Here is a 27425-nt window from a genome sequence, read left to right on the forward strand (position 1 = left end):
AAATGTAATCCCCTACAGATTACAGATTACATACACTAAAATGTAGTTTGTAACGTAATCCATTAAGTTACTTAAGGTGAGTAACGTAATCTGAATACTTTGGATTACTTGATATTGTCGTGCTTTTTAAAACAACATAAATGTAGCCACCACATCCTGAAAATTCATGTTTGTTCTCTTCAAATTCTCTGTTGAGCCCAAGTCTCCATGAATAAGCAACTGTTCGCTGTAGAGAAACAAAGACCAGGATATTTTAACATAAGATGTTTTGTCTGCTTAAAGACAACAAAAAGACCAGTCTTTCCTTAACCAGATTAAAAATATTTTTGATAGAGAAATGATTTCTATATGAGATCACCTTAAATTATGTCCACCTACTGTTAGGTGTCATATTGTTTAGTCCAGGTTTAGTCCAGGTTTAGTCCAGGTTTAGTCCAGGTTCAGTCCAGGTTTAGTCCAGGTTTAGTCCAGGTTCAGTCCTGGTTTAGTCCTGGACTGGTTTAGTCCTGGTTTTAGTCTTGGTGTTAGTTCTGGTTTAGAGGCTCACAGGAGGAAGCAGCGTTTACGCAGCGTATGCGAGAAAACACAGTCCATACGTGGCTCACAGGAGGACGGCGGTGTTCGCACAATACGGAAAGAAACGTGGTCCGTGCTTTCTCAGGTTGATGACGATGATGAAGGTGTGTGTTTGTGTGTGTGTGTTTGTGTGTGTGTGTTTGTGTGCGTGTCCCCTCATGTCTCAGGTCACTATAGGACAGTAGTGCAGACTTCATGAGTCTATGCAGGTTGTTTTCACCAGTGCCAGTAGCTCCGGTTTGACATTTAAGTTGTAGGCGATTTTATATTTGTTATTTTCTTTTATATTTCACGTCAGGGGAATAATTTCCAAGACACAAATGCATTTTTACCTGTGCACTGCTGCCTCTGTTCTACTGGCTCTTTGACCTCGTCCATTGTATGACTGATGCCGCCAACGTTAACATGACATTTACATCGCTCTTAGTGTCGCGTTCTGTGTGGGTTTCCGGCAATGAGTGGAATTACCACAATAAAAATAAATAAATAAATGGGATGTAGCACAAAATGTGAAAACAAATACAAAACAAAATACCGCCATGTAATCCACTTATTTCAGCAAAGTAACTGTAACCTCTCACTGAAACTGAATACAGTTACTCATAATTTGTACTCTGATTACATAACGCCGGTACATGTAATCTGTTAGTCCCCAACACTGTGCGTAAGTCACAGCGGGCATGTACCTGTAGTGTACGGTGGTCCATTCATGACAAACATGAGTCAGTACAGTCACATTTTCTTTGTGTTTTTGGCCTTTTTTTGTGCAGCTTTTCTGTATTTTACCAAAACAAAAGACAATGTATGCCTCTCTTTACTGTTGGCAGGGACCAGATTGGTCAAAAATAAAGACACCTATGTCATTTCTTGTATTAAACTGGGACAAATCACTGGTTTTGGATAAATGTGCTGGGACAGGGAACACAGGACTCAAAAGTGGGACTGTCCCAGGTCAATAAGGACATCTGGTCATCCTTCTGTAGCGATGAAAACAGGTAGATCAGAGCTATAACGTCTTGAATACAGGAGAATGACTCAAATATGATTCACTCCAAATACAACTTCAGACGGTCAACGAGAAGGACACTACTGTAAAACTCTGAAAAGTTTGCAGTTTGCAGAATGGATCTGATTTAAAGGCAAAGCAATAACATCTCCATGGAGACCGACAGACTGACTTCTGTCAGAAAAGTTACATAATGTATCTTTAAATTTCCAGGAAATCTGATCAAAACTATTTCTCAATTCCTGGGAAAGGTTATGACAGGAAACCAGGAAAATGGCCTAATAAAAAAAGATCAATAGTGCGTGTCTATTTGTTGTTTTACAGTAACGTTGATGGGGCGATGGTGCCGCCGTAACTATGGTAATGAGGGCTCACTTTATCAGCATGATGTCTGGGAATATTTGAATGATTATATATCAGTACATAAGCCTTAAAGGGCTCCAAAAAATGAACAAAAAGAACCACAGTTATTTGCTGGGATTCCCGGGAAATGAGTCATCTTGTCCTGGAATTTGATTCATTTTCGGGAAAAATATTAAACCCTACACTGGACACTGCAAATCAGAGGATTTATTTCTTTTATTAAGTTGTTTTAGATCAATTTTGTGATTTAAAATGTGATATTATACCACAGGCAGTGATAATTCCATTGTCTAACTGCTGTGCGTGAATATTGCCTAACGCACAAGTCGTCCGCCAACAGCCAAATCACTGTTGTATATCACTGTGACATCACCAGAGCAACAGGTAGGACAGGCTGTTCACATTCACAAGTGAGACATTTCAGTTTGTAGCCTATTATACTTATAACTTGGAGCTGTGCGTTCTGCAGTTTTAACACACTGCTCTTTGTTGTTTAATACTTTTACATATCACTGCTCTGCTGCCATCACCATCACATCACCATAGCAACGCTGCCCTACAAACGTAAAAGACCTGAACTCAGCAGAGTGTGAAACTGAGAAAAATTACTTCAAAGTTTGTGTTTTGTCCAGACAAAAGTATAATAGGTAGAGAGGCTCCCAAAATTTAACAACTAGTTGCTATAATGAAGAAATATTTGTATGTGAAAAATATTGAGCTGAAAATTGACCTTTGAACCTTATGTATCAGTTCCTGTGCTCTGCCTTTGTATCATGAGCCAAAAATAAGGAATATAACTGACATGATCATTATTTGTTTGATTTTGCCCAGACTTCCATCCATTATAAGAAAAACACCTCACCAAGGTCGAGTCATCTTGTGTTTGTTTGAAATGATCTAGAAGAGCTTTTCCTTTTAGTGCTGATCAGGATCGTGTGGCGACACTTACACAGTGAAACAGTTTGACACAAGTGTGTACAGTATGAATAAATACACCACATACTTTCACATTAAACATCATTGAAGTATAAGTGAATACAAAGGTATATGTATTTATGTGTTGAGACTCTGTGCCAAGGCCGCAACAAAAAGAAGGAGGCGAGAGATTAGATTTTAAAACAAAATACCGTATTTTTTGGGCTATTAGACTCTTTACTCTTAAGCCTCCGACCCCATCAAAAAATGACTGCAATCCAGAGCGCCCTATACACGAATCCACTCAGGTGTCCCAGCACGACTTCAGTAAACTACAAAGCCGCACCACCCGCAGAACACACAAACACACACGGAGCAGACAGCGACCATACAACGAAACACACCCACAGACACACTCATCACTCCACGCCGACGAGGAACAGAACGGAGGAACGAACCGAAAAAGCGAGTGCAATGTGCCACTTCTAGACACAACTGAACAACTGAGTCACTGCGAACACACCGACAATCCGTTGGTCCCAGACACACCCTCCCTACACGCCACAACTGAACAAAGCCCAGAGTCACCGTGAACGAACAAACAAACAAAACCACTCACCCATCACACTGTTGGGTTTCATTTAAAAAGGGTGACCAAACGTCTGTTTTTCCTCAGACATGTCCGTATTTTGCATCTTGTCTTGGGCGTCCAGTTTTTTTTTTTTTTTTTTATAAAGGGATGGAAATGTCCAGGTTTTCATTATCGTTCATTGGGGACATTAAATTGAGCGTCTCTCGTAGCTCTCTGTACCATCAGAAGGAGCGAGACACAAACAGTCGGTCAGTCTGCAACATCCCGAAGCACAAATGCACATTTAACAATGACTTGTACAAGAAATTCCCCATTTTTTGTTCCGGTCGGGACAAGTGGGAGGCCATGTGCACAGGTTGCGAGGTGAGAGCAGCTCAATGTAGAGGCCCCACCCCCCCACCCCGGTAAGGTGTCCGGAAATATGGTCACTCTGCCTTATAGTCCAGTGTGGTTTATATGTGAAAAAAGTTCAAACATAGACCATGACAATGGACTATGACAGTGCACCTGATAATCCAGAGCGCCCTATAGAGCGGAAAATATGGTATATTTATGAACTAAATCATAAACAAAACATACACTGTTTCTGCCTGATGTCTTTGCACAACTCCTTATTTCTGGCTCATGATACAAAGACAGAGCACAGGAGCTGACAAACAAGGGTCAAAGGTCAATTTTGAGCTCCATATTGTTCACAATCTTTATTTACCTGATAAAGGAAGCCTCAAATACAAACAAAATTAACTTGTTTTTGACCAGACATGATGTTACGGCGTTCTGCCTTTGTAGGATAAACACGGCCACAGCTGCTCTGAGTAGAATGTAAAGATTAGTTTCATTTAAAACTAGGGATGTCAAATTATCGCATTAATTGTGATGAATTCATTACAGTCATATTTAGTGCGTTATGTTTTTTAATCGCGTTAATCTTATTTTTAATCTCTAACTTTACTGTTTCTGTACGCGAGTTGCCTTATTATAAAATCTGTTTTTATGTGTTGTTAGAACACAGTCCCGCACTGTGCAGTCCTGCTCCGCTCGCTCCCACAAAGAACTGGAACCTAATTTTCATTTTCGTTCTCGCCGCATCTGCAATAAACCTGCACACGTCTGATCTGAAAACATCGTCACGCACACACAGAACAGACTCACCATCAGCGTCAACATCTTCTGTCACAGAAAGAACATCTATATTCCACTGAGTCATGTCCTTTAGTCCGACAGAAGCTGAACCGCATCAGCACACTAAGAGCATTTTTTTTTTCTTCGCTTAGTTTATGCAAATGAGTCATGTGGTTTTAAGTTTGGTTTCTGTGACTTGTGCAAAGCTGCATTAAACACATTCTAATGTCAAACGGGCTGATGTGGCTCTAGAGTGTTTATGTTTATATGTTGTAAAGTTGAGTTTATTTATGCAGATTAGTAATAGTAATAATGCTGATACTTATATAAAAACGTTAATGATAGTATGAAAATAATGTAATAATGAATTCAAATGAAAATACCTCAGGTTGAAGGCTTTTCTCAGCAATTTTTAGGTGAGATTAAAAAAAGAGATTAATTACGGATTAATTAATCTCTCAATTTTTTTAATCGCTTGACAGCACCTATTTAAAGCACTGACAGAACAGATATTTTTGAACATTTGCAGACAAGGAAGAGGCTTTTTACATTCACAGGTGAGACATGTGAGTTTGTAGCCGTGGTGTAAGGACGTTAAACAACTTGGAGCTACGCGTTATGAAGTTTTTGGGAGTTTTGACGACAGCACAAGATTAAAAATATTAGTAGTTAGTCGTGAATTAGGAAAAGCCGAATCATAGTTTTCCAACACAACTTCTCTCTGTCTCTCTCTCCATCCGTCCCTTTCCTCCTGCTTTTCGTGACATTAAGCTCTTAAATGTTCTGCATTGTCCTTTAACGCCCCAGTTCCAGGTCCGCGCTTTGACTTTGACGACTTTGAGCGGTAATGATGAAAAATGTGCGGTGTAATAGTGAGCTTTGCGTTAATGTGGGAGTGATGTGGAGAACGGGAGCGCTCGGACTCCAAACGCGCCGTAAATAAGGATAAATAAACGATTAGCGGCCCTAATGAGAGGAATCAGGAGCAGGTTCAGTCGGAGAAAACTAAACATTCTTTTTCATTTAGTCGGATTTTTGAGGTGAAACGAGCATTAATATCAATTAGCAGCACATCTGTGAAAGTTACAACTCACACGTAAAATATGAGAATATGAGAACTTAAAGAAGACAAGTACTGTACAAGAAGAGAAATTCAGTCTCGTTCAACTAACAGGGCTAAACCAGGACAGAACCAGAACTGAACCAGAACTGAACCAGGTCTGAAACAGGTCGAAACCAGGACTAAACCAGGACTAAACCAGGACTAATGCAGGTCTAAAGCACAACTTCAATAGGTCTAAACAAGGACGTTAAACAGGTCTAAACCAGGAGTAAACCAGGACTAAACCAAGACCAAACCAGATCTAAATCAGATTTAAACCAGAACTAAACCAGGTCTAAACCAGAACTAAAAAAAGTCCAAGCCAGGACAAAGCCAGGTCTAAACGAGAACTTAAATAGGTCTAAACAAGGACTAATACACGTCTAAACAAGGACTTATATCAGGACTAAACAAGGACTTAAACTAGGACTAAACATGGACTTAAACAAGTCTAAACAAGGACTTAAACAGAACTAAACCAGGATTAAACCTGAGACAAAACCAGGACAAAACCAGGTCTAAACCAGATCTAAACCAGAACTAAAACAAGTCCAAGCCAGGACAAAGTCAGGTCTAAATGGGAACTTAAACAAGTCTAAACAAGGACTTAAACCAGGACTAAACCAAGACTAAACCATGTCTAAACCAGCACTTAAACAGGACTAAACATGGACTTAAACAGACCTAAACCAGGATTTAACCTGAGACAAAACCAGGACAAAACCAGGTCTAAACCAGATCTAAACAAGGACTAAACCAGGACTAAACAAGGACTTAAACAGTTCTAAACCAAGACTAAACCAGGTCTGACACAATCAGTTTATTGAGCCCCTTTAACACTCAAGTTGACTAAACTAAACAAGGACTGAGGCAAATCTGAACCAGGACTAAACCTGGACTAAACCAGAACTAAACCAAGACTAAACCAGGACTAAACTTTGACTTCACCCTCCTTTGTCTTTTCAATAACTTTACACATTTTATTCATAACTTTGTGCTCCTGATTTGAGTCTTTAACCTTCATGATTTTAGTCAGAAGTTGAACCTGAAAGCGTTTGAGATGTCGTCATTTGGTTGGGTCCGACTGAGCGCGCTCCGTGCTGCGTTCAAAGACCCTCCGAAACACAGCCGCCGCCACGCGTTCAAGTGTCAGTCAAAATATACCAGCGATCAATGAGTTTAGAAAGAATATTCACTTTAAATCAAACTTAACCTTTAGACTGGAGTGTGCATGTGCTCCAGGACTGAACCAGGACTAAACCAGGACTAAACCAGGACTGAACCAGGACTAAACCAGGACTAAACCAGGACTAAACCAGGACTAAACCAGGACTAAACCAGGACTGAACCAGGACTAAACCAGGACTAAACCAGGACTAAACCAGGACTAAACCAGGACTAAACCAGGACTGAACCAGGACTAAACCAGGACTAAACCAGGACTAACCAGGACTGAACCAGGACTAAACCAGGACTAAACCAGGACTAAACCAGGACTAAACCAGGACTAAACCAGGACTGAACCAGGACTAAACCAGGACTAAACCAGGACTGAAACAGGACTAAACCAGGACTAAACCAGGACTAAACCAGGACTAAACCAGGACTAAACCAGGACTAAACCAGGACTGAACCAGGACTAAACAGGACTAAACCAGGACTGAACCAGGACTAAACAAAGACTAAACCAGGACTAAACCAGGACTAAACAAACCAGGACTGAAACCAGGACTAAACCAGGACTAAACCAGGACTAAACCAGACTAAACTGAACCAGGACTAAACCAGGACTAAACCAGAAACCAGACTAAACCAGGACTAAACCAGGACTAAACCAGGACTAAACCAGGACTAAACCAGGACTAAACCAGGACTAAACCAGGACTAACCAGGACTAAACCAGGACTAAACCAGGACTAAACCAGACTAAACCAGGACTAAACCAGGACTAAACCAGGACTAAACCAGACTAAAACCAGACTAACCAGGACTAAACCAGGACTAACCAGGACTAAACCAGGACTAAACCAGGTCTAAACCAGGACCAGACTAAACTAGGACTAACCAGGACTAAACCAGGACCGGACTAAACAGGACTAAACCAGGACTAAACCAGGACTAAACCTAAACCAGGACTAAACCAGACTAAAAACCAGGACTAAACCAGGACTAAACCAGGACTGAACCAGGACTAAACCAGGACTAAACCAGGACTAAACCAGGACTAAACCAGGACTAAACCAGGACTAAACAGGACTAAACCAGGACTAAACCAGGACTAACCAGGACTAAACCAGGACTAAACCAGACTAAACCAGGACTAAACCAGGACTAAACCAGGACTAAACCAGGACTGAACCAGGACTAAACAGAAAACCAGGACTAAAGGACTAAACCAGGACTAAACTGGACTAAACCAGGACTAAACCAGGACTAAACCAGACTAAACCAGGACTAAAACAGGACTAAACCAGGACTAAACCAGGACTAAACCAGGACTAAACCAGACTAAACCAGGTCTAAAACCAGGTCTAAAACAAAGACTAAACCAGGATTAAAAAAGAACTAAACCAGGTCTAAACAAAGACTAAATCAGGACTAAACCAGAACTAAACCAGGACTAAACCAGAACTAAACCAGGTCTAAACCATCACTGAACCAGGACTAAATCAGGACTAAACCGGGACTGAACCAGGACTAAACCAGGTCTAAAAAAGGTCTAAAACAAAGACTAAACCAGGACTAAACCAAATCTAAACCAGGACTAAATCAGAACCAATCCAGGACTAAACCAGATCTAAACCAGGTCTGATCTGGAGTGAGTGTGAGTGCGGCAGAGTGGTTAGCGTCTCTGTTTCTGTTTGACTTTGTGGGTTGCGTCATGTTTTTCATGTTTTTGGAGATGAGACGTTTTAAAAACACTTGAAACGATCGTCTCCAAGGTCGAATCCGCCGCTGAGTTTAAACGACTCGAATTATGAAAATTATTCTTAAAAATCTGATGAAAGTCCAGATACATTTAGACTTTAAACTCAAGGAGGGACTAAACCAGAACTAAACCAGGACTAAACCAGGACTGAACCAGGTCTAAACCAGGACTGAACCAGACTAAACCAGGACTAAACCAGGACTAAACCAGGTCTAAACCAGGTCTAAACAGGACTAACCAGGACTAAACCAGGTCTAAACCAGGACTAAACCAGGAAACCAGGTCTAAAACCAGGACTAAACCAGGACTAAACCAGGTCTAAACCAGGACTAAACCAGGACTAAACCAGGTCTAAACCAGGACTAAACCAGGACTGAACCAGGTCTAAACCAGGTCTAAACCAGGACTAACCCAGGACTAAACCAGGACGAAACCAGGACTAAAACAGGACTAAAACAGGACTAAAACCAGGACTAAAACAGGACTAAACCAGGACTAAACCAGGACTGAACCAGGACTAAACCAGGACTAAACCAGGACTAAACCAGGACGAAACCAGGACTAAAACAGGACTAAAACAGGACTAAAACAGGACTAAACAGGACTAAACAGGACTAAACCAGGACTAAAACAGGACTAAACAGGACTGAACCAGGACTAAAACCGGACTAAAACAGGACTGAATCAGGACTAAAACAGGACTGAACCAAGACTACAGTAGGACTAAAACCAGACTAAAACAGGACTACACCAGGACTAAATCAGGACTAAACTAGGACTAAAACACGACTAAAACAGGACTGAACCAGGACTAAACCAGGATTGAACCAGGACTAAAAGAGAACTGAAGGAGGACTAAAACAAGACTGAAACAGGACTGAACCAAGACTGAAACGGGACTAAAACAAGACCAAACCAGCACTGATCCAGATTTAATTAGTGGGAGTTTGCCGGGTCCAAAATGAGGCCGTAGTTAATCAGATGTAAAATAGTGAAAAGTTCATTATGAAATTAAACATGATGTGAGTCCTCTGAGTGTGAGCTCATCACACACGCACTGAGCAAACACACTCCCAATTACGACTGGACACGCACTCACGACGGACGGACGGACGGACGGAGAGAGAGAGAGGGATAGAAAGAGAGAAAGAAAGAAGAGAGACGAGTGGGACATAGAGCAGAGAGGGAGGGATGGAGGGAGTCAGGATTAGGTGAAAGAGAAGAGAGAGAAAGAGAGAAGAGAAGGAGAAAAGGGTAGAGGGTAGAGACGGGGAGAAAGAGAGAGCTGACAGGAAATGGACAGATAGAGAACGAGAAGAGAAGTGAAGCAGTAAACGATTATACCTGTATAACAGAAGCGGACTAAGTGTGACGTCACCTGTAGCATTCTGCTCCAGTCAAATGAAGCTCATCGAGGCTACAGTGTTCCATATTTGAAATTTCACCAGCACAGATCCTGATTTTGATTTAAGAACAAAATAGCAAACTAAAATCACCAGGAACATGAAGAGCAGAGCAAAAGGACGAGGCACACAGCAGCAGGTACAGAGAGAGGGCGACGGTTTCTCTATAGAAAGTGAAATGTAGCCAGAGTCGATGGAGCTGAAAGCACGTCCATGCTCACTTCCTATTTGGAATGCAGCAGCTAGCGGGTTAGCTATGTTCATGTTATATATACAGTCTGTGGATTATACCACAAAAAATGTCCCCAAACCAGAACTAAACCAGGACTATACACTGTAAAATTGTTGGTTGGTTCACTTGCATTCAGCTCATTTACTTTACTCACAGCTACAAATTAGTGGATCTTAATGATTGTGGTAAAGTAACAGTGACTTTCAGGGTGAAAAAAGCTCATGACTTGTCAATTAGACTCAGGTCGACTTGAATGAGACGAGGAACTTCAACAGTGACGTGTTATTGACAAGAGTCCAGCTCCATTTCCCAGTCTGTTCCACTCCTCCTTTTGCTGCCTCCCTGTTTTTCCTCCAGCTGTCAATCATTCCCTGATCCTCCCAGAGTGTCTCTATATCCTCCCTCTGTTCACTCAGTCTTTTCTCGATTAAACCTGTTCACCTGTTTTGTTTCTCCCAGTATTTTTTGTTTCTTAAGTGCGGGGGTCTTGGTTGAGTTGACATGGAATGATGGAGCTGTATTATTTTATTGTTTCATGTTACAATGTGTTTTGAACTTAAGCCGAACAAAGGCTTTGCTACAAATAATAAATATTCAAATCCTTGTACCTGATGCAGATCTAAATGACATTATTGTAGAATAGAACCTGTTTTTACTCTCACTTTTGTTTTCAAGTAACATTTGCTCAGTTCAAGTCAATCATTTTTCATAGTTTTATCAAGTAAGATGAACTTCCTCTTTAAGTAAAGGTTATTGCATTTTTCAGATTTGAGAAACTGAACAACGTGAGTTCTATGAAAACTAAAGTTTACTTCACTTGCTGCGCGTAGTTAGATGAAAGAGGAATTTACTGAACACTACACTGAGGAATGTCGAGATTCACACTCCACTTCAGTCAAAATGTTCAAGGCGATCGGTTTTCTAGTTTTCGAGGTTCGGGGTAGACAGAGTTTGAGGAGGAGGGGAGCGTGGAGAGGTTAGCAGGGCAGAGGGGTGAGACGAGACAGGGGTAAGATGGGGGTGGGTACCTGGTTCGGGGGAGTCGGAGTGGGAGGAGGAGGAGGCAGAGGAGGCCCCGTCGTCATGGACACTGGTCTGAAGAGAAACGCCTCGACCCGGAGGAAGCTTCATCCCCAACTGCTCGGCCATCTCCACGTGGTCCCCAGGGTGCAGGTAATCAAAGACGCTGCTGCCCGTGAGCTCCACCTGGAAGTATACACAAGGATCACCAAAACCAGAACAGAACCAGAACAGAACCAGAACAGAACCAGAACAGAACCAGAACAGAACCAGAACCAGAACCAGAACCAGAAACAGAACCAAACAGAACCAGAACAGAACCAGAACAGAACCAGAACAGAACCAGAAACAGAACCAGAACAGAACCAAAACAGAACCAGAACAGAACCAGAACAGAACCAGAACAGAACCAGAACAGAACCAGAACAGAACCAGAACAGAACCAGAACAGAACCAGAACCAGAACCAGAACAGAACCAGAACCAGAACAGAACAGAACAGAACCAGAACCAGAACAGAACCAGAACAGAACCAGAACCAGAACCAGAACAGAACCAGAACAGAACCAGAACAGAACCAAAACAGAACCAGAACAGAACAGAACCAGAACAGAACCAGAACCAGAACACAGAACAGAACAGAACCAGAACAGAACAGAACAGAACAGAACAGAACAGAACCAGAACACAGAACAGAACAGAACAGAACCAAAACAGAACCAAAACAGAACCAGAACAGAACCAGAACAGAACCAGAACAGAACCAAAACAGAACCAGAACAGAACCAGAACAGAACCAGAACAGCCATGAACACCTCCTGAAAATGTGCCGAAGAATCACCAAAACAGAACCAAAACAGAAGCAGAACAGACCATGAGCTCCACCTGAAAATGTCCAGAAGAATCACCAAAACAGAACCAAAACAGAACCAGAACAGAACCAAAACAGCCCATTAGCTCTACCTGAAAATATACAAAAGAATCACCAAAACACAACCAGAACAGGACCAAAACAGAACCCAAAACCTGAAGCTCCAGAAGTCCAGAAGAATCACAAAACAACCAAAACAGACCATGAGCTCCACTTGAAAATATACAGAAGAATCAGAACCAAGACTCAATCAACAGAACCAAGACAGAACCAAGACAGAACCAAGACAGCCACCTGAAAATGTACAGAAGAATCACCAAAACAGAACCAGAACAGAACCAGAACAAAATCACATTATTCTTATCGTATCTCATTAATATACTATGATGTGTGAGCTACTGTGTCCAAATTAATTTCCTTGTGGATCAATAAAGTTTATCTAAGTTTAAAAACCAAAACAGAACCAAGACAGAACCAAACCATCTCCGATTGACTTTATATTGACAAACCATGGCTCGTCTCTCTGTACCTGCTGCTCTGAGCCTCGTCATTTTGGTCTTAAAATATTCGTATTAATCCGCTCTATAATTCTGCTGTTTTTATTTCACTAATTTGTCAGTGAATCAATTCCTATTCCTCATTGTGGTTTATTTTGTACGATCATAAACGATAAACTTTTGTGCCTTCGTAAACATTATTAGTTTGAACGACCATAAACGGAAAAAAAAAAAAAACAATCCTTACATTTGTCATTCTCACTTTGCTTATTTTGATACGATCATAAAAGATAAATTTCTGTTATCATCATTACTAGTTGGTACATCCATAAAGGAAAAAAATCATAAAAAATCGTACATTTTTCATTCTCATTACTGTTTATTTTGTACAATGCACCTTCTTTATCATTATTATTAGTTTGAACGACCATAAACAAAAAACAAAAAAAGTCCTGGCATTTTTCATTCTCACTGTGGTTTCTTTTGTACGATCATAAAAGATACACTATTTTGCCTTCTTTATCATTATTATTCGTTTGTTTGACATTCGCTTTATTCCGAACATGGCCCTGACTCCAAATTTGCTCCTATAACCACAGCCTCGATGAGCTTCATTTGACTGGAGGAACGATCACTGATTATGAATCAAGAACTCCTTCTCTCCTTCTCTCCTCCTCCACTCTTTTTTCTCCTGTTCCCCTCCTCTTCTCTTGCTCTCTTCCTCCTCTACTTCTTTTGCTTCTCGTACTCCTTCCTTCCCTCCTTTTTCCCTCCTTCTCCTCTTCACCTGCCCCTCTTTGTCTTCTCTTTCTCGTTTCTCTTTTTCTTCCTCTCCTCCTCCACCTCTCCTCTAAACAGGACTAAAACAGGACTAAACCAGGACTAAAACAGTACTGAACCAGGACTAAAACAGGACTAAACCAGGACAAAAACAGGACTAAACCAGGACTAAAAACAGGACTAAAACAGTACTGAACCAGGACTAAAACACTAAAAACAGGACTAAAACAGGACTAAAACCAGGACTAAAACAGGACTAAAACAGGACTAAACTAGGACTAAAACCGGACTAAAACAGACTAAACAGGACTAAACCAGGACTAAAACAGGACTAAACCAGGACTAAAACAGACTAAACCAGGACTAAAACAGGACTAAAACAGGACTAAAACCAGGACTAAACAGGACTAAACCAGACTAAAACAGGACTAAAACAGGACTAAACCAGGACTAAAACAGACTAAACAGGACTAAAACAGGACTAAACCTAGGACTAAACCAGGACTAAAACAGGACTAAACCAGGACTAAACAGGACTAAACAGGACTAAAACAGGACTAAAGACTAAACAGGACTAAACAGGACTAAAACAGGACTGAACCAGGACTAAACCAGGACTAACAGGACTAAAAGAGGACTAAACAGGACTAAACCAGGACTAAAGGACTAAAAGGACTAAACCAGGACTAAAACAGGACTAAACAGGACTAAAACAGGACTAAAACAGGACTAAAACAGGACTAAAACAGGACTAAACCAGGACTAAACAGGACTAAACAGGACTAAAGGACTAAACCGGACTAAAAGGACTAAACCAGGACTAAACAGGACTAAACCAGGACTAAACCAGACTAAAACAGGGACTAAAACAGGACTAAAACTAGGACTAAAACAGACTAAAACCAGGACTAAACCAGGACTATCGTACTAAGTTATTTTTGACAGTTTTACACATTTAGTCTACTTCTTTTGTTCCTCTTTCTCCTACTCCTCTTCACCTCTTCTTCCTTTCCCTTCTCTTTCTCTCTCTCCTCCTCCTCCTCTCCTCTTCCTCCCCCTCTCCTTTCTCTTCCTTTCCTCTTGTATCTCCTCATTTGCCCTCTTCTCCTTCTCTCTCTCTCACCTCCTCTTCCTCTCCTCCTCCTCCTCTTCCTCTCCTCCTCTCTCTCTTCCTCTCCTCTCTCTCTTTCCTCCTCTAATCCTCCTCTAAACAGTCTTTTGTAAAATAATGACCCCATAATCTGCTCATTTTAAAACCACATAAACGTAAGGCGCGTCATTAGGCCGGATTTGTTCCTTTAATTACGGATCAAACCCACAAAACTGCAGCTTTCCTCCCGAGATCCCGCTCCCAACTTTCCCAAACAAATAAAAAAATTAAAGTTCGGGGAGTAGACGAAGGTGAGGGGAGCCCGTGAACGCGTCGCGGTGCGTTCAGGTACCGTACTCGGCTTTGGGGAAATCGCAGCCTCCTCCCCCGGTTTTGTCCGACACGTGTTTTGGAAATCCGCTGGGAATATTTTGGGATTACACGCTTGTAATCCAGTTAATGGGAAATCCCTGTAAGGCGTTGGGGTCCCGGGGGACGCGGGGAGAGGTGCATCATGGGAGTTGGAGTCCGTGTTTTCTAATTGGATCGACATTGTTCAGACTCAGAGGAAACACGAAAGACTTTGAATCAATTAAAACTCAGCAGAAGGATTTTACATAAAGCTAATTAAACAGAAAGAGAGAGGGAGGAGGGAGGGAGAGAGAGAAAGAGAGAGAGAGAGAGGGAAGAGAGGAGGAGGTGAGGAAAGAGGAGACAAAAGGAAGAAGGAAGGGAAAAGAAAGATTAGAAAAGATGACAGACAAAAATAAATAAAGAAAAGAAGGAGAGAGGGAGAGAATGAAAGAGAGGAGGGGGGAAGGGAGGAGGAGAAAGAGAGCGATTAGAAAAGATAAGAGACAAAATTAAATAGAGGGAAGGAGGAGAGAGGGAGATTAGAAAAGGAGGGAGAGAGAAAGAGAAGTGGAAGAGAGTTAGAGACAGTGAAGGGGAAGGAAGAGAGAGAGATTAAAAAAGGAGAAGAGAGAGAGAGTGATGGGGAGGTAAGAGATATTATAAAAAGAGAGAGAGAAAGAGGGGAGAGGAAAGAGAGAGCTGTGAGGAAGAGAGGGAGAGAGAGAGAGAAAGAAAGTGTCCATGAAGAATGAAAGAAAGACAGAGAGAGAGCGACAAAGAGTAAGTGAGAGATTAGAAAACGGAGAGAGGTGAGAGGATGAGAGAGGGGGACAGAAAAAGAGAGGGGAAGAAGAGGGGAAAGAGAATAAAAGAGAGAGAGATAAGAGAGTGAAGAAGAGAAAGAGAAGAAGAAGGAGAGAAGAAAAGATGCAGGGGAATAGACGGTTAGAGGGAGAGAGAAAAAGCTGAGAATGAGAAAAGCATGAGAAAAGAGAAAGAGAGGGGGATGAAAAAGGGAAGGGGAAGAGTGGGGAGAGGAAGCAAGAGAGAGGAATGAGAGAGATACAAAGAGAGAAAGACAGAGAGAAAGAGAGAGAAAGAAAGAGAGAAAGAAAGAGTGAGAAAGTGAGAGAGCAAGGGAGAAAGAGAAAGCGAGAGAAAGAAAGAGAGAGAGCAAAAGAGAGAGAAAGAGAGAGACAGAGAGAAAGAGAGAGAGAAAGAAAGACAGAGAAAGAAAGAGAGCGAGAGAAAGAAAGAGAGAGAGAGAGAGAGAGAAAGAGAAAGCGAGGGAGAGGGAGAGAGAGCAACTTAAGTGTAAAAGTGAGGGGAGAAGAATGAGAGAGTAAAGTTCTCTACACACAACAGGATTTTTTTGGTCTTAAACAATTTTTAAACGTGGGACAAAAAGCCACACCACAGACTCGAGAATCTGATGAGATTTAAAATCTCCGATCCCACAGACTGCAGTGGGATATGACCATGGTCCACAGGATATAAAGTTGTGAGCGCGTTCACATCTGCTGTTTCCTGTCTACAGTAAAAAAAAAACACAGTCGCTCTGAGACTCTTAAATGTTCAAAAGATCAGACTCTGCACTTCTAGTTTAGATACAAGACAAAAGTGTGTTATTATTATTTGTGAAATGTGCAAAACTTCAGATACCAGATTTTCCAGACTATAGGGGGCGCTCTTAAGCCTCCAACTTCATCAAAAAATGACTGCACGCCCCACAATCCAGAGCGACCTGTACACGAATCCACTCAGGTGTCCCAGTACGACTTCAGTAAACTACAAAGCCACAACACCCACAGAACACACAAACACACATGGAGCAGACAGCGAAACACACCCACAGACACACTCATCACTCCACGCCGACGAGGAACGGAACGGAGGAATGAACCGAAAAAGCGAGTGCAATGTGCCACTTCTAGACACGACTGAACAACTGAGTCACTGCGAACACACCGACAATCCGTTGGTCCCAGACACACCCTCCCTACACACCACAACTGAACAAAGCCCAGAGTCACCGTGAACGACACAAACAAACAAAACCACTCACCCATCACACTGTTGGGTTTCATTTAAAGTCCAGTGCGGTTTATTTGTGAAAAAAGTTAGAAAATAGACAGTGCGCCTTATAATCCAGAGCGCCTAATAACACGAAAAATATGGTTCATGATTTTTAAAGCATAAAGATTAGAGATAAAGTCCACAGGAAGTAGAGCCACTATCACTAATCTGCAGCTTCACCTCGATCCGTACACTGTTGATGTAAACAGACACACGTGAGGAACTACTCCCACCTTTTTACTCTCAAACAACGCCTCAAACTAGATTCACAGTGTGGTTTTGTGGACTTCTGTGGTGGTTTTGACATTATTTGCGAAGGACAAATTGTAACGATGCTGCAGTTTAACCTGACAAATTCACAAGAGCTGAGTAATAAAGTCGCTTCATTATTATTTTCACTATTTCCTGAGTAGAGTTTGTTTGTTGCGTCGCTTTTTACGTCTCTCCTCTGACCCTGACGTTCTGTTTTATTGTCTGTTACTGTAACGTTGCTGATGTTTGGTGGTTCTGATCTGACAGAGCAGCTCAGAGTCACACACACACACACGAAGAGCACACACACACACACACACACACACGAGGAACGCAAATGCTTCAAAATCGCACACGAAGACACAAAGTCGGGTCACGCCTCTGTGAACTCGGGCAAATCGCAGCCAAAATCGAGCAAATTCTCCTGTCGTGTGTCGGCCTTAAAAAAGAGATAGAAAAAGAACGAAAGAGGAGTGAGAGAGGAAAAGGATATAAAGAGAGAGGGAAGAACTTAGAAGGAAAAAGAGAGTGAGAGAGAGTCAGGGGTGAGAGAGGAAGAGACAGAGAGAGGGAGGAGGAGGAGGAAGAGGAGGAGTGTTGTGTCTTTAAGAGGTTTATCAGACACAAAGCACTCTGGGAAATATCCAGTGGCGTCCCTGAAGTCGGACTGAGCGCGCTCAGTAGCGACTCTAAATGAGAAATGGAAATGAACCCTTTTGTTTGAGAGAAAGAGAAGAAAGAGAGAGGGAGGGAGAGAAAGAGGGGAAAGAAAGAGAGGGGGAGATGGAGAGAAAGAGAAGAAAACAGGAGAGAGACAAACTGAAGGAGAGGAGAGAGAAGGAGAGAAGGGGGAAGTGTGGAAGGAGGGAGAGAGTAAGGGGAGAGAGGGGTAGAAAGGAGGTTCAGAGGGGAGAGAAAGAAAAGAAGAAGAAAAAGACAAAGGGAGGAGGTGAAGAAGGAGAGAACCAGGACTAAACCAGGACTAAACCAGGACTAAACCAAACTTCACCTCGACTAAACCCTGTAAACTCTCTCTATACATTTCCAACATTTTACTTTCTCCCCCTCTTCCTCTCCTCCCCCTCTCCTCCTCTTTCTCTCTCCCTCTCTCTTCCTCCTCTTCTTTCCTCTCCTCCTCCCCATCCCCTCATCCTTCTCCTCTCCCCCTCTCCTCCTCCTGGTCCTCCTCTTCCTCTCCTCTCTTCCTCCTCTCCCCTTACTACTCCTCTCCCTTTCTTCTCCTCCTCTCCCCCTCTCCTCTTCCTCTCCTCCTTCTCCTTTCCTCCTCTTCTCCTCGTCCTCCCTCTCTCTTCCTCCTCCCCCTCTTCCTCTCCTCCCCCTATACTCCTACTCTCCCCTTCTCCTCCTTTTCCTCTTCTCCTCCTCCTCCTACACTTCGCTTCCTCAACCTCTGCTCCTCCTCCTCTCCCACTCTTCTCCACCTCTTCCCCGCTTCTCCTCCTCCTTTTCTCCACCTCTCTCTCCTCCTCCCCCTCCTCTTCTTTCTCTCCTCCTCCTTCCTCTATCTACCTCCTCCACTTCTTCCTCTCCTCCTCCTCCCCCCTCTCCTCCTCCTCCTCTCCTCCTCATTCTCCTCCTCCCTCTCTCTTCCTCCTCCTCCTCCTCCTCCATTCCCCTTACTACTTCTCTCCCTTTCTTCTCCTCCTGGCCCCCTCTCCCCCCTCCCTCTCTCCTCCTCCTATCCTCCTCTCTCTCCTCTCCTGTCTCCTCTTCTGTCTCTCTTCTCTCCTCCTCTCCCCTCTTCCCCCACTCTCCTCCTCCTCCCCCACTCACTTTCTCTCTCCCTCTCTCTTCCTCCTCTTCTTCCTCTCCTCCTCCTCTTCGTCGCCTCCTCCTCTCCCCATCCCCTCATCCTTCTCCTCTCCTCCTCCTCCTCCCTCTCTCTTCCTCCTCCACTTCCTCCTCGCCCCCTCCCCTCCTCCTCTCCCCTTACTACTCCTCGCCCTTTCTTCTCCTCCTCTCCTCTTCCTCTCCTCCTCTCATCCTCCTTTCCCTCTGTCATCCTTCTCCTCTCCCCCTCTCATCCTCCTCCTCCTCTCCTCCTTGTCCTCCTCCTTCTCTCTTCCTCCTCCTCCTTCCTCCTCTCCTCCCTCCTCCTCTCCCCGTCCCCTCATCCTTCTCCTCTCCTCCTCCTCCCTCTCTCTTCCTTCTCCTCTTCTTCCTCCTCTCCTCCTTACTACTCCTCGCCCTTTCTTCTCCTCCTCTCCCCCTCTCCTCTTCCTCTCCTCCTCTCAGCCTCCTTTCCCTCTGTCATCCTTCTCCTCCTCCTCCTCCCACTCTCCTTCTCCTCTCCCTCTCTCCTCCTCCTCTCCTCCTCCTCCTCCTCCTCCTTCTCTCTTCCTCCTCCTCCATTCCCCTTACTGCTTCTCTCCCTTTCCTCTCCTCCTGTCCCCCTCTCCTCTCCTGTCTCCTCCTCCTCTCCTCTCCTGTCTCCTCCTCCTCTCCTCTCCTGTCTCCTCCTCCTCTCCTCTCCTGTCTCCTCCTCCTCTCCTCTCCTGTCTCCTCCTCCTCTCCTCTCCTGTCTCCTCCTCCTCTCCTCTCCTGTCTCCTCCTCCTCTCCTCTCCTGTCTCTCCTCCTCTCCTCTCCTGTCTCCCCTCCTCTCCTCTCCTGTCTCCTCCTCCTCTCCTCTCCTGTCTTCTCCTCCTCTTCTGTCTCTCCGTTCCGTGTGTGTGAGGTGTTTTTCGTGTTGGACGGGGACCAGACTGGTGGCAGAGTTTTGGAAGGACAAATCTGTCTGAGCTAAGACACTGTCCACAATCATAACTCATGAACGGAACGAAGGAGGGACCGAGGAAGAGGAGAGGAGAAGGAGAGAGGGAGGAGAGGACAGAGAGAGAGAGAGACACTGCTCGAATATAACTCATGTAAGCAAATGGAGACAAGAGAGAGAGAGAAAAGAAGAGGAGAAAGAGAGAAGAGAAGAGAGAGACATATAACTCATGAAGGTGACGAAGGAGGGACGACGAAAGACGAGAAGAGAGAAGGAGGGAGGAAAGAGAGACACAGATATAACTCAGGTAAGACGGAGGAGACGAAAGACAACAAAAAAGAGGAGAGGAGAGAAGGAGGGAGGGGAGAAAGAGAGACACTGTCCCAGACATAACTCATAAAAACTAATGGAAATGACTCATAAGAACGAGAGAAGAGAGAGAGAGAGAGAGAGAGAGAGGAGGAGAAGAGAGATAACTCATATAAGGTAATGGAGAGAGGGAGAGGAGAGAGAGAGGAGAGGACAGGAGGGAGAAAAAGAGAGGAGGAGAAGAGAGAAACTCTGTCCCCAGGCAATGGAGACAAGTAATAAGAAAGAGAAAAGAGAGAGATAAAGGAAGAGAGGAGGGAGAAACAAAGGAGAGAGGAGAGGGAGTATGAGAGAGAGAGAAGCAGTCCTCACTTTTCTCTCTCTTCCCTTCCTTCCTCCCTCTCCTCCTTTCATTTTCTCTCTACCACAGCTTCTCTCCATTTCTCCTGTCTTTTGCTTCTCTCTCCTCTCTCCTCCTGTCTTCACCTCTCTCTTCCCTCTATCTCTCCCCCTCCTCTCTCACCCCTTCCTCTCTCTCTCTCCCCCATCCATCTCTCTCTCCTTCTCTCCTCTCCTCACTACCCTCTCTCACCTACCTCTCTCTCCTCTCCAACTCTCTCCTCCTCCCTCTACTGTCTTGTTCCACCTCTCTCTCCTCCTTCCTCCCTTCCTTCCCTCCTCTTCTCTCTTCTCCTCCTCTCTCCCCCTGACCACCGCTCTCTCCTCACCCCCCTCCTCACTCCCTACCTCTCTCTCCTTCTATGACTCCTCTCCAACTCTCTCTCTCTTTCTCTCCCTCTCCCCACCTCCTCTCCAAACTCTCTCTACTCCTCTTCCCTCTCCCTCCCTCTCTCTCCTCCTCTGCCTTCTCTTCAACGCTCTCTCCTCCCTCTCTTTCCTCCTTCTCTCTCTCTCTCTCTGTCTCCACCTATTCTCTCTTCTTCTCCTCTCTCCTCCTCGCCACCTCTCTCCTCCTCTGCCTCCTCTCCTCCCCACTTCCCCCTCCTCTCTCTCCCCCTCCTGTTCTCTCTCTCCTCTCTCCTCTCTCTCCTCTCTCTCTCCTCTCTCTCTCTCCTCTGGTCCCTTTCTCTTTCCTCCCTCGCTCTCTCCTTCTCCCTCTGGTCCCTCTCTCTCCTCCTCCCTCTTGTTCCTCTCCTCTCCTCTCCTCTCTCCCTCCTCTCTTTCCTCCTCCCTCCTTCTCCTCTCTCTCTTCTTCTCCTCCTCTCTTCTCCCTCTCTCTCTCCTCCTCCCTCTCTCTGTTCCTCTCTCTCTCTCCTCCTCTCTCTCCTCTCTCTCCTCTCCTCTCTTTCCTCTCTCCCTCTTCTCCTCTCTCTCTCTCCTCTCTCTCTCTCCCTCCTCTCTCTGTTCCTCTCTCTCTCTCCTCCTCCTCCCTCTCTCTTTCCTCTCTCTCTCTCTCCTCCTCTCTCTCTCTCCTCTCTCTCTTCTCCTCCTCTCTCTCTCTCTCTCTCTCTCTTCCCTCTCTCTCTCCTCCTCCCTCTTGTCCCTCTCTCTTTCCTCCTCCTCTCTCTCCCTCTCTCTCTCCTCCTCCCTCTCCCTCCTCTCTTCCCTCCTCCTCTCTTCTCCCTCTCTCTTCTCCCTCCTCCCTCTCTCTCTCCTCTCTCTCTCCTCCTCTCTCCTCCTCTTCTCTCTCTCTCTCTCCTCTCTCCTCTCTCTCTCTCTCTCTCTCTCTCTCTCTCTCTCTCTCTCTCTCCTCTCTCTCTCTCTCTCTCTCTCTCTCTCTCTCTCTCTCTCTCTCTCTCTCTCTCTCTCTCTTTCTCTCTCTCTCCTCCTCTTTTGTTTTGCTCTCTTCAGATAAACCTTATTAAAGCTCCCTGGTTTATCGGTTGCCCGCGGAGACGAGGACATTAGCAGATAAGAGGACGGTGGCTGTGTGTGGACACTCTTCACTCTCGTGTTTGGACTTTTTCTTATCGGGGAATATTTCCGCTCAAATTAACGCCGTGAATATGAATTTGAGTTTGACAAAGAAAAACTGAAAAACGTTTGAGATTTAACCTTGTAACATCAGTGTAAGACACGAGAGGCGACATGAGACGGATACAGACCTGGTTTAGTCCTGGTTTAGTCCTGGTTTAGTCCTGGTTTAGTCCTGGTTTAGTCCTGGTTTAGTCCTGGTTTAGTCCTGCTTTAGTCTTGTTTTAGTCCCGGTTTAGTCCTGCTTTAGTCCTGGTTTAGTTCTGGTTTAGTGGTCTGGTTTAGTCTGGTTTGGTTTAGTTCCTGGTTTAGTCCTGGTTTAGTCCTGGTTTAGTCCTGGTTTAGTCCTGGTTTAGTCCTGGGTTAGTTCTGGTTTAGTCCTGGTTTAGTCCTGGTTTAGTCCTGGTTTAGTCCTGGTTTAGTCCTGGTTTAGTCCTGGTTTAGTCTTGTGGTTTAGTCTTGGTTTAGTCCTGGTTTAGTCCTGGTTTAGTCCTGGTTTAGTCCTGGTTTAGTCCTGGTTTAGTCCTGGTTTAGTCCTGGTTTAGTCCTGGTTTAGTCCTGGTTTAGTCCTGGTTTAGTCCTGGTTTAGTCCTGGTTTAGTCCTTTTCTGGTTTTAGTCCTGGTTTAGTCCTGGTTTAGTTCTGGTTTAGTTCTGGTTTAGTCTGGTTTAGTCTGGTTTAGTCCTGGTTTAGTCTGGTTTAGTCTGGTTTAGTCCTGGTTTAGTCCTGGGTTAGTTAGTCCTGGTTTAGTCCTGGTTTAGTCTGGTTTAGTCCTGGTTTAGTCCTGGTTTAGTCCTGGTTTAGTCCTGGTTTAGTTCTCCTTTTCTGTTGATCTCATGTTTTCTTTTGTTTCGTGATGTTTCGTTGAGTCTTTGTTTTTCTTTTTCATTATTTTGTGTGATTCAGATAAATCGTCTCCTCTCTGTCCCTGTTGGTCCTCGTTGGTCCTCGTTAGTCCTCTTCATCCTCCTTTGGCCTCCTTTGGCTTACTTCAGCACCTCTGTTTGGCCCCTCATATTGATTCAGGTAATCATATCTTCCTTTTCCCTCTCTCCTTCCCTTTCTCTCTCACCTCTCTCTTTACCTCCGTCTATCTTTTTCCTCCCTGTAGTTTTCTCTCTCTTTAACTCTTCCCCTCTCCCTCCCACTCTCTCCATCTTTCTCTTTTCTCTCTCATCTTTTTTCTCTCCTTCCATTTCTCTCTTATCTCTGCCTCTCTCCCTCTCTATCGTCCCTCCTCTCTCTCTCTCTCTCTCTCTCTCTCATCTCTGCTTCCCTCCTTCTCTCCCTCCCGCTCTCTTCTCTCTCACACTTTCCCCTCTTCCTATCTCTCTCTCTCTACCCCCCTCTCTCTCCATCTTCTACTTCCATCTACTTTTCTTTCTCCCTCCTCCCCTCTCCCTCATCTCTCCCTCTCTCTCCATCTCTTTCTCTCTTTTCTCCCTTGTCTCTTTCTCTCTTATCTCTGCGTCTTTCCTTCTCTCTGTCCCCCTCTCTCTTCCTCTCTCTCCCCACTCCCTATATCTCTCCTCTCTCTTTCTCTCTGACTCCGCCTCTCTCTCTCTCTCCTTCTCTCCCTCCCTCTCTCTCCATCTCTTTCTATCTTTTCTCCCTTGTCTCTTCCTCTTTCTCCCTCCCTTTCTCTCTTATCTTTGTCTCTGTCCTTCTCTTCTTCTCTCCCTCTCTCTTCTCTCCTTTCCCTCTCCCTCTCTCTTCTCTCTCTCCCCACTCCCTATCTCTCTCCCCTCTCTCTTTCTCTCTGACTCCCGGCTCTCCCTCCTTTCTCTCCTTCTCTCCCTCTCTTTCCATCTCTCTCTCCCTTTCTCTCTCTCTCTCCTTCTCCTCTCCCTCTCTCTCTACCCCTCTCCCTTCCCCTCTCTCTTCTCTCGCTCTCCTCCCCCTCTCCCTATCTCTCTCTCTACCCCTTCCATCTAGTTTTCTCTCTCCCTCGTCTCTCCCTCTCCCCCCATCTCTTTCTCTCTTTTCTTATCTCTGCCCTCTCTCCTTCTCTCCCTCCCCCTCTCTCTTCTCTCCTTCTTTATCTCTCTCTTTCTATCTGACTCCGCCCCTCTCTCTCTCTCTCTCTCTCTCTCTACCCCTCTCCCTCCCCCTCACTCTTCTCTCTCTCTCCTTTTACTCTCCCCATCTCTCTCGACCCCTTCCATCTAGTTTTCTCTCTCCCCCCTCCCCTTTCCCTTATCTCTCCCTCTCTTTCTCTCTTTTCTCTCTTGTCTCTTCCCCTCTCCCTCCCTTTCTCTCTCTCTACCCTTCTCCCTCCCCTCTCTCTTCCTCTCCCCACTTCCTCTCTATCGCTCTCTCCTCTCTCTTTTTCTCTCTGACTCTGACCCTCTCTCTCCCTCCTTACTCTCCTTCTCCCCCTCCTACCCTCTCCCTCCCCCTCTCTTCCTCTCTCTCCCCTCTCTTTTTCTCTCCTTTTTAAAAAATCTCTCTCTCCTCTCTCTCGTTCTCTGACTTCGCCCCTCTCTCTCCCTGCCTTTCTCTTTGTCTCCCTCCTCCTCTCTCTCTCTCTCTCTCTCTCCTTCCCCTCTCCCTACCTCTCCCTCTCTCTCCATCTCTCTCTTTTATCTCTGCCTCTCTCTCTGTCTCTCCATCCCCCTGTCTCCCTCTCTCTCTCCCCTCTCTTTATCTCTCCCTTGTCTCTTTCTCTCTGTCTCTGCCCCATCTCTCTCTCTCTCCTTCTCTCCCTCCTCCCCCCCCTCCCCCTCTCTACCTCTCTCTCTCTCCCTCCATCCTCTCTCCTCTTTTTTTAAAATCTGCCTCTCTCCTTCTCTCCCTCTCTCTCTCTCTTCTCTCCTTCTTTATCTCTCTCTCTTTCTCTCTGACTCCGCCCCTCTGTCTCCCTGCCTTTCTCTTTGTCTCCCTCCTCCCCTCTCCATCCCTCCCTCTCTCTTTCTCTCTCTCTCAGGGATTAACCCGCCCACATTACCCACGCTGCACCTGGGCTCTGGGTCTGGACCGGGATTAGGGCCGGGATCAGGACCGGGATCAGGACGGGGACCTTAACGAGTTGAGTCCAGAGCAGGTCGGGGGTGTGCGGCTCTTCGGGGTCTAAATGATGGATTCACAGGTGCAGTCTGGATTTGACCAGGATCAGATTATCACACAAACATTATAGATCGGACCTGAGATCTGCTCCCGCCAAATCCGGTTATAATCCTGGTCCAGGCCCGGGTCCCAGAGCACTGGACTTTGTTACAAACTGCATCCGCGAGAAAAGATCCCGACTTTTTCTGTTGTTGCGGAAAGAATTATGAGAACAAAAGAGCAGTGAGGACTAAACCAGGACTAAACCAGGACTAAACCAGGACTAAACCAGGACTAAACCAGGACTAAACCAGGACTAAACCAGGACTAAACCAGGACTGAACCAGGACTAAAGCAGGACTAAACCAGGACTAAAGCAGGACTAAACCAGGACTAAACCAGGACTAAAGACTAAACTAAACCAGGACTAAACCAGGACTAAAGCAGACTAAAGCAGGACTAAACCAGGACTAAACCAGGACTAAAGCAGGACTAAACAGGACTAAAGCAGACTAAACCAGGACTAAACAAAGGACTAAACCAGAACTAAAGCCAGGACTAAACAGGACTAAACCAGGACTAAACCAGGACTAAAGCAGGACTAAAGCAGGACTAAACCAGGACTGACCAGGACTAAAACCAGACTACTAAAGCAGGACTAAACCAGGACTAAAGCAGAGGACTAAAGCAGGACTAAACCAGGACTAAACCAGGACTAAACCAGGACTAAACCAGGACTGAAACCAGGACTAAACCTGAATGGGACTACACAATGTCAAATCGGAACTGAACCAGAACTAAATCAGGTTTAGTCTTGTTGTTAAATCCTACTTTTGATACTGTTATAGTCCTGGTTTAGTCCTGGTTTAGTCCTGGTTAGTCCTGGTTAGTCCTGGTTGAGTCCTGGTTTAGTCCTGGTTCAGTCCTTGTTCAGTCCTGGTTTAATCCTGCTTTAGTCCTGGTTTGGTCCTGGTTCAGTCCTGTTTTAGTCCCTGGTCTTCTTTCTCCTCTCTTCTCTTTTCTCAGGTTCTTTCTTCTCTCACATTTCCATGACAAACACAGATCTGTCTCTTTCATTGTGTCCTTATCATTTTCCCATCATGCACTGCTGCGCGGGCTCTGGTTTGGGACCTGTTTATCTGGACTAAAGCCACACTCTGGAACATTGTTGTGAGCTTTAGAGAAGGCGGAGGGGGTCGAGAGGGCCCAGTCTGAGTCCAGATCAGAGCTGAGATACAAGAGAGAGACAGACCACAAACTAGGACCAAACCAGGACTAAACCAGGACTAAACCAGGACTAAACCAGGACTGAACCAGGACTAAACCAGGAGGACTGAAACCAGGACTAAACTAACCAGGACTAAACCAGGACTAAACCAAGGACTTAAACCAGACTAAACCAGGACTAAAGGACTACCAGGACTAAACCACTAAACCAGGACTAAACTACTAACAAAAACTAAACCAGGACTAAAACCAGGACTAAACCAGGACTAAACCAGGACAAAACCAGGACTAAGCAAGGACCGAACTGGGATTAAACCAGGACTAAACTAGGACTAAAGCAGGACTAAACCAGGACTAAAGCAGGACTAAAACAAGACTAAACTAGGACTAAAGATGGACTAAACCAGGACTAAAGCAGGACAAAACCAGGACAAAACCAGGACTAAACCAGGACTAAGCAAGGACCGAACTGGGATTAAACCAGGACTAAAGTAGGACTAAAGCCGGACTAAACCAGGACTAAACTGAGACTAAATTAAGACCAAACCAGGACTAAACCATCTTACATCTAGATTGGCCCAGATGAGTTCCGTCGAAGTTGAACTATTTCATGAAACACAATGAACCAAATTAAAGAGCTAGTGTGGAACATAAAACGGCTGCAGTGTAACCATGACAACACCAAACAAAAGTCCACACTCCCTTTGAAGAGCAAAACACATATTTAATCATGAGATGCAGATTCGGGTTTGTTTTGTTTGAATTCTCTTTAAGAAATTAGAAAAATGTTCCGACTCTCCAGAGGAACAGATACAGACCAGTTTAACTCCGAAAGAGAGGAAGAGAAGAGGAGGAGGAGAGAGAGAGAGAGAGAGAGGGAGGAGAGGAAGGAAGAGGAGAAGAGAGGAGAGGGAGAGTTTGTCAAGGTCGAACGTGAGCAGGGACCGGGGGGAGAGGAAGGAAGGAGGGAGAGGAGGAGAGTGAGGAGAGTGAAGGGAA

The 27425-nt window shown here is 44.8% G+C and overlaps 1 protein-coding gene across 1 annotated transcript in view; it reads right to left on the reverse strand.

Moving 5' to 3' along the window:
* LOC110153085 (neuronal PAS domain-containing protein 3) overlaps window positions 1-27425 on the reverse strand; it is a 268760-nt gene that overhangs the window by 48929 nt on the left and 192406 nt on the right. Inside the window, 1 exon segment of the mRNA XM_055161442.1 lies at window positions 11269-11446. Within this exon segment, the coding sequence (XP_055017417.1) occupies window positions 11269-11446 (178 nt within the window).

The sequence above is a fragment of the Boleophthalmus pectinirostris genome, unplaced genomic scaffold (genome assembly GCF_026225935.1).
Source record: "Boleophthalmus pectinirostris isolate CB_2022bp ecotype Guang Dong unplaced genomic scaffold, ASM2622593v1 HiC_scaffold_10, whole genome shotgun sequence".
Taxonomy (NCBI): Eukaryota; Metazoa; Chordata; class Actinopteri; order Gobiiformes; family Gobiidae; genus Boleophthalmus; species Boleophthalmus pectinirostris.